The 11157-nt window shown below is 35.5% G+C and overlaps 1 protein-coding gene across 1 annotated transcript in view; it reads left to right on the forward strand.

Moving 5' to 3' along the window:
- LOC145661761 (uncharacterized) overlaps nt 1–10616 on the forward strand; it is a 49327-nt gene extending 38711 nt beyond the window's left edge. The window contains exon 3 of the mRNA XM_081727097.1: nt 8445–10616. Within this exon, the coding sequence (XP_081583223.1) occupies nt 8445–9958 (1514 nt within the window). The 3' untranslated portion in view covers nt 9959–10616. The remainder of the gene's footprint in view (nt 1–8444) is intronic.
- The last annotated feature ends 541 nt before the right edge of the window (nt 10617–11157 follow it).

Below are 11157 nucleotides of genomic sequence, written 5' to 3' on the forward strand. Positions count from 1 at the left end.
GAATTTATTGATATTGAGAGAGCGGCATTGTTTTAATGGCTCGGGTCAGCAAACATTTTAAATACGACCCGTTTTAACATAAGTTTCAAGGCTGATGTTTATCCGAATGGGGTACATCATTATCTCTATAGTCTTCAAATACACTAAGTAATTAATCACGTTTCTCTTTCAGCAAGTTATTAGAGCTTCAAATCTCTAAATAAATGGTAGTTCATAGTTAAATGAACTTTCTATTTTTCTTCACATCAGGGCAGTGCAACTTTCTGTCTTAACATAAACTTTTAGTCTTGAACAGAACAAGGAGAAATCACTATTACGTATAGTTTAATTCCGAGAGTGTAGCGAATTATCTAAGTACATTCCCATATAGGTCCATCATTGGCAAATTGTCGAGTTCCTCTTGGATAAGCTTTATGAATAAATGTTCATAGAAAACGTTCTACTATATTAAATTTAATATTGATCAGAAAGTTTGCCGATTATTTGCAGTAAATTTGTTTAAACGTACATGCTTCATGTTTAAACGAAATTAAATGCGACAGTTTCACATCCAAATTATGCTAGATAGGCTAAAGGAGCCGGTTGTTACGAGAAATGAATGAAATGGTGAAATGAAGAAAGTGGGAGGAAAATTGAGTGAACCCAGGGGAAACACATGCACATGATGTTTGTCCACCACAAAGGTCACTTGACATGAGCTGGAATCGAACAAGGCACCTTACGGATCAGACCTGAGCACCCTTATCATTGAGCCACCGGGGACCCAAGCATAATGATTAAAAATATTTATTCATTTATTATTATTATTGTTTCCAGTATGAAATGAATATGGTATCTGTGCTTACATATTTGTGTTAAATAAAAAATAACACATTAGAAATTCTCTCGTACGGATACTTACTATCCTTTCTAGCCTCATCATCATCATAGGTATTCTACCATTACTGGCAAATCACTTGTCTCAAATGAGAAACTTCCATGCGTCTTCCACTAACCTCTTCGTGTTCACGTACATTTTTTTTCTGTTTTGATATCGTCTATTAGTTGTAGTCTCTTTCGCCTCCTCCCTCTCTTTCGTGCCACCATACCCTCTAGCATGTTCCTCATGATACAGTTCCTTTTTAGCCAATGTCCCAACTAATTTTTCTTCCTCTTCTTATTAATATCTAAAGTTGTTCTTTTTCCCCCCATATTTCTAAGATTCTCTTATTCATTTTCTGCTCGACCTAGCCAATTCTCTCCATTCTTCTGCACCACGTGAACTTTGTGGTGGACAAACACCGTGTGCGTGGGTTTTCTCGGGGTTCTCCCGTTTTCTCCCACATTCTTCATTCCACCATTTCACTCATCTCTCATCATCATCGTCTCCTTTAGCCTAACCGGCATAACCGTGGGACGTAAAACTTAAAGATTTCATTTCATTTAATTTTTTCTTTACGTAAGATCCCACAAAATAGTATTTTCTTCCTCCTAAATGATTAGACTCAAAATCGCATTTGAGCTCAAGAGGCAGTTTTCTTACGTTGTCAATAGAAGGCCTGGATTATATTCACGGGGAAAACTAAAGTATCACCAATCCTACGTTTAAGTTGTAGGTTTCCATAATACATTATCTGAGCCATAAAACGTGACGTAAAACACCTTCTAAGAAAGAAAAGAAATACTTAAAATGACACATGGAATACATAATTCGAAACTGCTTTACTATGTAATTCTTCAGGACATTGAGCTGAATTTCTGGCAATAATCTGCACCAAACTTGCAGAGAAAATAAAGACATTTAAGATCAAAATCTCAATACAATATAACATCATCAAGTAATTACGTCAAGTAAGTTGTTAATTAACGACAAAGAGAAAATTCATTCGTTACAGTTATTATTAACTTGCTACTTCGAAATTCATCTGATGAGTTGTTAGTAAAACCAGAAACTAACCATGGCACGGGAGACCCGGGTTCGATTCCCGGCGGGAGCTCATGTGGTTCGGATTCCACGTTAATCAGTAGGTCTACGTCTCGTATAGCCTCGAAGCTGAAAAGGGACGTTAAACTCAAAATCAACTCAACTCAGAAACTAACCAGTTGAGAATGCTCCAAGTGCATTGTCAGAACGAACTTAAAAAGAATGGAGAGATGGAGCTGGAAGGATAACTGTCTTTGTTCCTAGATGTAGAAGTAATTTTTTTTTTATCCGCACCTTCTCTTTCTCGCAAAAATTAACAAAATATCATATCTCTATGACTTGCAGTTCTCGAGATATTGTTGCTTAAATATCTAGAAATTCGAAAAGTTTGGCCAATATCTGGGGAACGGTGACCAGTTGGCCAATAGATAGTTAATCAGTGGCCACCGGTTGCTATTTGCTACCAAATGTTCACCATTCTCTTAGATATTGATCAACTCCAATATAATCTCTGTGTGACTTACGGTTATCAAGATTTGGGTCCTTAAATCTCCTGAAATCGGAACTATCTTTTGGCCAATCATAGAGAGATTATATCACGGGAACGGTAAGTCATAGAGAGATGATATTGGTGCCAATCAATCTCTAGTAGAATGTTAAATATTTTCGTACCAATATTAACTGATGACCAGTATCCAACTAGCCAGTGGCCAAACCAATGGCCACCAGTTAATATTTGGAACCAAAATATTTACCATCCTCTAAGATATTGATCAACATCAATATCATCTCTCTACACCTTATGGTTCCCGAACTACGGCTCCTTAAATATCTAGAAATTGGCCATTTTGGGGCAATATAACGGGAACGGGAACTCATAGAGAGATAATATTGGCGTTAATCCATCCCTAAGAGTATGGTAAACATTTTGGTAACGATAATGATTGATGGCCACTGGCAAAACCAATGGCCAGTTAGACAATGGCCACCAGTTAATGTTTGGTACCAAAATATTTACCATCCTCTTAGGTATTGATCAACATCAATATCATCTCTACAACTTATGGTTCCCGAGCTATGGCTCGTTAAATATGTAGAAATTGGCCATTTTTTGGCCAATATCACGGGAACGGTAAGTCATAGAAAGATGATACGGATGTTGATCAATACCTAAGAGAATGGTAAATATTTTGGTACCAAATAGTAACCGGTGGCCACTGACTTACTATTTGGTACCAAACTATTTATCATTCTTTCAGATATTAATCAACACCAATATCATCTCTTTATGACTTACGGTTCCCGAGATATAGCTGCTTAAATATCTGGAATTCGGCCACTTTTTGGCCAATATGTCGGAAACGGTAAGAGTGACGCGAAACATTTAATCACTTTCTCTGATAGTTTTTTTGTTTTGCTCTATCGAATGCAGGGTTCAAAATTGAAAAAAAAAATCACAAATAACAGACAGACGGACAGACAGACAGACAAACGGACAGACACACACACAGAGAATTCAGTAACGAAAAGTTTAAGTTCGTTGGAAACTAAAGTAATAATAATAATAATAATAATAATAATAATAATAATAATAATAATAATAATAATAATAACACCAAGTAAGTATGCAGGGTTTTCATAAAGTCTGGACGGATTTAATTTGCTTATAATTTTCATAAAAATTCTCATAATGAAATCAAATAAAGTGCAAACGGTAGCGGAAGGATTACATTTTTAGTTGGCAACACTGTTACCGTATCAAAGATGGCGTCGGTGAAAGAGAAAGCGCAATGTGTTCTGTGGTACGCAGAGCTAAAAATCACCAATTCTGGTGTGTCGAAAGTTCACCAAAGAGTTCAAAAAGCCGGCACCGACTGAGAGTACAATCCGAAAGTGGCATGCTAAGTTCTAGGAGACAAGAAGCGTCGTGGACCGTCCTCGAAGTGGGAGGCCGCCAACATCGCCTGCAACAGTGAGCAGGGTAAGGGAAAGCATCATCAACAGCCCACAGAAGTCGATTCCTAGTGGCGCCCAGTTGGAGGTGTGGCGGTGAATGAACTGAGCTGGTGCAGATTACAGGTAAAAATTTAATCCTTCCGCTACCGTTTGCACTTTATCTGATTTCAATATGAGCATTTTTATGTAAATTATAAGCGTATTAAATCCGTCCATACTTTATGAAAACCCTGTATATGAAAGGGGAATATGAATGCTGTTATTTGCTCCACTAGGAAGGGTTATTCCCGTTTCAGCCGAGTCCTCTTCATTAGATGAACGGAATTTGCATTCGATTTTTTTTTTTTTTTTTTTGAGAATGTCAAGTGTAAGTAAGTAAACAGTAGTTTAGGGTTTTCTAAATTTTCTTCAATTTTCAAATTTGAAATGTTTCTGCTGTTCTTCCCTCAATATTTCACTTAAATGTCTTATATTGTATTAGCAATAAACATGACACAACGAACAATGTAGAAACAAGAAGCAGCATCATTACATCGGCATTTATTTGTTTATATTTTATTCTCCTAAGTACATTTTTTACTGTGCATACTGAAATAACCTTTTACGTAAATTGGTAGCAATGGTATACAATTAGCAACTATAATGCTTCTAACAAGGAAGGGTCACGCAGTGGCTCCGCTGAGATCCGAACGAGACAATTGTGTTTGCATTTGAAATGTTATAACTAGATGAATCCCAAAGTTATACGTGCCACCGGGAGGAATATCGTGAGTTACAACATATTTTGTAATGTAAGAACTACAAAATATTTCATGGCAGAATAGTTTGAACCGAGTCATTTGTTCGGAAACGGTTGGGTAAGTGGAAAACTCGACCAACACGTATCCCATCATTTTCAACGACAAACTTTTTGGGGTAAAAAACTTTGTCCCAGGGTCCCCCGCAGGGTCCCAGACGGGGTCCAACTCAAAATTTTCAAATGGCAAGGGGGGTTAAGTGGCACATCATTTGAAAGCTGTTGTAAAATGAAAGAAAATGCAGCAGGTCTCGACTCTCTACAACAACCCTGTGCAAAATGGCGACGGGTCAAAGTGTAAACAAAAACTTAATTGAAAAGTCCATGGCCACCCCTATAAATCGGAAACGGTGAGACAAATGTGAAAACAGAAAAGGATGTGTGGTATTATTTTCAAAGTATAACGATTTAAGTGAAAACGTCTTGTCCCAGGGTCCCCACATGGTCCCAGGTGGGGTCCAACTAAAAAATTTCAAATGGCAAGAGAGGTAGGACATCGTTTGAAAGCTCTTGTTAAGTGAAAGAAGATGGAGCACGTCTCGACTTTCTACGACAACCATGTCCAAAATTGCGGTGGGTCAAAATGTAAACAAATTGGAAAACAATCCAAGATGGCCGTTTAAAATCTATATCGAAAGGATAAGCATACCAAACTGCTGAAGCTAGGAAAACAAATTTGGCATTAATGTTGATTAGTAAGTGACTAAAATATGCAAAATGTTCAAAAACGCGACATCTTGAGTTCAAAATGCCGCACTATGTATCGAACGCATATCCAGCTCACACCACTGGTGTTGGAGAAGTGAACGTTTATGGTTAATAGTCCACAAAATATCAAAGAGTATAATCTGTAATCCAATATGGCTACCAGCGTGAAAAATGAGTTTGTATATAAACATGTTATTTCTTGGAATACTGTGACCAAGCCAACAAAGTTTGACGCAGTTCGATGTACTGAAATGACTTACGTATGTTTGGTACTACTTGCCAATTTTGCAAATGATTTTTTTTTTATTTGGTATTGTTTGAAGTATTGAGATCAAACCAACGAATGACATACAAATGTAACCATCACGAATACGTTACAATAGAGCCCCCAACTTACTGGTGCAGCAAGTTCTTTCTGTATGAACTACGTATGACAAAATTAGAAAAATACCCGAAGGTATTCAACTTTTTTTTTTTTTTTTACTATGAGTAGGAAGTCATAGTTGTGTGTTCATCGCATATTCGTTATATTCAAGTAAATAATGCCGAGAGAACCGTGACGAACGTGCATTAAGAAGAAACCATATAGGCCTATGTGTTGTTACCGAATGAAATAATAGTTGAAGTGAATCGAAATTCAATTGTTGTTTAGTCTTCCTAGTATTTCTAAATACATAATAGATCAAAATAGAGATTTAGATTTGTACTGTTATGAATGACAGGTTTTAAGCACCTTGGATTCAAGGTGGCCATATTTTTCAATTAAGCTTTTATTTACATTTTGACCCGCCACAATTTTGGACAGGGTTGTCGTAGAAAGTCAAGACTTGCTCCATCTACTTTCATTTAACAAGATCTTGCAAACGATGAGCTTCTTAACCTCTCTTGCCATTTGAAACATTTTAGTTGGACCCCACCTAGGACCCTGTGGGTACCCTGGGACAAGACCTTTTCCCTTAAATTGTTGTACTTTGAACATAATGCCAGACTCCCTTCCTATTTTTAAGTCTCACCATTTCCGATTTATAGGGGTGACCATGGATTTTTCAATTAAGTTTTTGTTTACATTTTGACCCTCCGTCATTTTGCACAGGGTTGTTGTAGAGAGTCGAGACTTGCTGTATTTTCTTTCATTTTACAACAGCTTTCAAATGATGTGCCACTTAACCCCCCTTGCCATTTGAAAATTTTGAGTTGAACCCCATCTGGGACCCTGCGGGGGACCCTGGGACAAAGTTTTTTACCCCAAAAAGTTTGTCGTTGAAAATGATGGGATACGTGTTGGTCGAGTTTTCCACTTACCCAACCGTTTCCGAACAAATGACTCGGTTCAAACTATTCTGCCATGAAATATTTTGTAGTTCTTACATTACAAAATATGTTGTAACTCACGATATTCCTCCCGGTGGCACGTATAACTTTGGGATTCATCTAGTTATAACATTTCAAATGCAAACACGATTGTCTCGTTCGGATCTCAGCGGAGCCACTGCGTGACCCTTCCTTGTAAGTAGGTGGATAACAAACCTATACGTGTTTCATTTATTGAACATAACTCTCAAGATGTTTAACTTGTTAAGGATGACCCTAGGTCTACCTGTTCCTAGGTCTATTAGTAATACTGATTACAATGAAATTATGATACTGTAAATCACCGAAGCCTATTTCTAAAGGGGTATTAAGGGGTAGTCTATTAAGGGGTAGTCGGATGTGTGTTTCATTATCACGAAAATAGGTTGACCCAGGCAAACATTTTTTTGACGGGCTGGGACTCATGCAGTGAAGTAACCTTAATTCCAAAAACGTACATGACTCATAAATATAAAATAAAGATATAATTTTATCACTTCTAGAGAAAAGTGACCCACGACAAGTTTAATTATTTAATGATAGTATTCTTATAACTTACTTTTCCAGCACCAAAGGTATATAAGGATGGTTCTACTGTTTAAAATAGGATGCCAACAGCTTGGCAGGTTTGTATAAGAGACAGATACACTTCCTGAGAACAGAACTCGGGATTACGCACGCAGTAAATTCACACATTAACCAGTAGGTCCTGAAATGGCACAAATTACTAACACCGTTCCACCCCTAAACGACAGAATTCATCTAAAATTAAGTTATCTTAAACTAAATTTCGGATTAGAATTTCCGAGAGTCCTAAAGGTTAATCTGTTGAACTTCAGTCATTTATTCTTGGAAAACGAAACATCAATTTTTGACTCTTAAATTAAATCCACAATAATTTGTACTATCCATGGTAATAACCTCAATAAAAACTAAGTGCTAGAAATCAGAAAATAATCATTACTATTATCTATAAAAGAAAATGAAGTCTGTGATAAGGTAACCAATTAGTGCTTTATAAAATTTTATTGAAACTGATCTTATATTAGGCTTTTTTTTAGCTTGGCAAAGACTTTTTTTTACAGGTAACTAGCATCGATTACCTGCTTCGCTGGGTTAAAATGAAAATTTAAATGCACAATTTCGTATCTCATATCACTGTTCATCTCTTCGACACCGAAAACTATGGATTCGACACTAATATTAGTCTATAATTTATATACTATAATTTATAAATGTACCTCCCCCTCCTTCCATTCCTAGGTTGCACTGTCAAAGTGATATGACAAAATTATCTCAGGTCTGATCCTAATCTATTATGAAAATTTCATCGAAATCGGTCGGGTGGTTTGTTTACTTAGAGCTAAACTGGCAGGTACGATGATCATATATTGTACAGAAGAACATTTTCGGCGTGCAGTATACACTGGAAACAGCAGTTCTTATTTCGTCATACACTGGAATAGCAATATTCACTCCGATATACACAGGAAATAGAAGTAATCATTTCGACATACAATGATAATATCAGTATTCACTTTTATTTACTCTGGAATAGCAATATTCATTTATACAAAAAAATACAACAAAAGATGTATTGTCTCTTCCTCTAACTCCTCTCCTTTACTCTCTGTGTATATATATCTATTGTTTAATTGACCCTATAATAATATTAATATCAAATCAGGAGTTTGAACGTCAGTTAATATTTGATTTTCCCTTTCTTTTCAGGACAACTAAAATATGAAATAAAGAGAACAAGATCAAGAAGTAAGGCACAAGTAAAAGAATCACCACGCTACTCCTACTCAGGTTTAACTTATTCATCGAAGCCTTATTCTGGTAGTCAGTCGTCAGGTTATTATCAAGATTCTACAGAAAGATATGGATACTACAGTCCCTCTAGAAGGTACAGTAGTTATTACACCAGAAGATATAGCAGTCCTTACTATAGTAGAAGATACAGAGGCTACTATGGGAGAGGATTTTATAGAGATTACTATGGCACCGCTTACAGTCCCCACGGATATGGTCGTGGATACTATGGACGAAATTATGGCCATGGCTTGAACGGGGAGAACTATGGGTGTCCCTTCTATAAGGATTACTTCGCGTACTATAGAAACAACTATCCTCCACCTTCAGATTTAGATCAAATGGGTTATATGTCTCAGCAGATGCCTTCATTTTACAATCTCCCGTTCTTTAATGACCTTAAAAGCAAACCAAACTGTACCAACAACAAAAATAACAGTACAAAATTGACTGGCGATTCTAGCACGTCTTCAAGCAACCTCAATCCGAAGGTTAAAATAGTCCAGGGTAAACTAAATGGTACTCATACTCATATTATTCAAAGAGGAAAGAAACATAGGCATGTGATTATTTACGAAAATCCTAGACCGAAAAAGCAAGAGGAAGAATACAAAAAGAAGCAATCGGAAGAAAACAAAAAGAAGAATGTTCAAGTGAAGTACTTCAGATGTAAGAAAACGAATAAGAGAAGCCAGTCGAGTGAATTACGTCGATACACTGCAACCGGTGGCGCATATCACGAATTTCCAAATAGAAGAGCAAGTTCAGATGATGACCATGATCGTCTTCAAGATGTAGTATGTGAATTCATGAACATGGAATCGGATAATAGTAATACCAATAATGACAATGATAAAAGTACTTACGAAAGAGACGTTGATAACGTTGACAAAAGAACCAAAATGAATCCTTCTGTTTCAAATTATGGAATTCAAGTTGGAGATAATGATCAAGAACACAATTATGAATACTCTGGTTCACAGCAAACTCACAGTTGGTCTGATAGGCCTTCTGTTTCAGATAGAGTCAGACATAATCTAAATGATGAACCAGGAGGTAGAGATCACGATTCCAGAGAATCATTCTTTAGTGGACACCAAGTATATATAGACAATGGAAATGGATACTATAGGAACCACAATAATGAGCAAGTTCGTCATGAGAATTCTGAAGAATTTTACAATCAGAGAGATGAACCAAACATAGATGATATATTTAAGTCACTCAGAGACAACGCTTATGATTATTCCCATACTAAAAGTTTTCTCAGATATGGAGATACAGATAGAACATCATTTGAACCTGATAACACTCAGGATCATAACTCTCCAACTTTAGAAACGGCTTACCTTATGTCTGACGAAAACTACGACCATAGTAAATTCTTCCAACGAATACGTCCACATGAAAAGAGAAATTACAAAACGTAATTATATTCCACTTAGCTAATTACTCATTGTTCTAGTCATTGCTATTTTATACGAACAAACACCAGAAAGATGGAAATGTACACTGAAGTTATCCAAATGGTTACATACCAAATTCAAATCAATTGTATGTAGAGCTGGGACTTTTTCTTAGAGGTATAAAATGCATCCTAGTTAAGTTTAGGGGAAGTTTTTTTTTGCTGGTAAGTAAAATTGAATCAAAATAGTGATATATTTTGGCAAAATGTAGATAATAATTTGCTAAAGTTTGTTTAGATTTAATGTTTTGTTTCGAAAATATTTAACCATTATGCCGGTGATCTTAACCAAGTGCCTCAAATGAAAAAAAAATGATTACAAATATTAAAAATATTACAATGAATAGTAAACATTATATAGCCTGTGCAAGAAATAAAAAGGTAGTTTCTAAAATCTTAATTATTATAAAGTAGACGTTACTAAGGATCTGACAAACAAAACATCTACTTCATCTGGAAGCTAAGTATTTAAAAATACTAGTAGATGATGGTGTAATATATTCAGTGAAGAATGGTGTGATCAGTATTGTACCTATTTGTAACAGAATAATTGGGTAAAGTTATGTATTGTTTTTAAACTTATAACACTGTGACCAAAAAATAGCAAAGAATTCTAACCTAACATATGCATAATTATTTACTTTACAGTACAGTATTAAGCTTCTAAAACATAATATACAAACAATTAAAGTGGCTATTACATAAAAGCAAGTTTTTTTCTACAATACAGAGAGAAATCACGCTAAGTGCTTTTGAAATATGAAAACTTGATATATATCTGTAAAAGGGTGTCAGAGTAAGGAACTCTAGATCAAATGCTATGTAATAGTCCAGTCTCGTAATATGAAAACAAGATCAAATTATTTATTATTGTTGAAGATTACATATAACATATATTACAGATAAGTTTTAACTATAAAACGTAACCTGGTACTGAGTACAAGGCTTGTGTTTACTCATCAAATAATGTTGAATTTTGTTGTTATGTTTGGTGTATTTATTTTTTTAGATTGTGTCATAATGAATGCATACTTAATAATTTTATAGCACTCTGAAAATCTTGTTTCCAACGTTGAGGCGTTGTTAAATTCATTGTTCAATGTATACTTTATTTATATAAGAAAGTGCTTATTCAATTATATTTCAATTGAATTATAGTTTTCA

Source organism: Thermobia domestica, chromosome 10, assembly GCF_964235325.1.
Source record: "Thermobia domestica chromosome 10, izTheDome1.hap1.1, whole genome shotgun sequence".
Classification (NCBI taxonomy): domain Eukaryota; kingdom Metazoa; phylum Arthropoda; class Insecta; order Zygentoma; family Lepismatidae; genus Thermobia; species Thermobia domestica.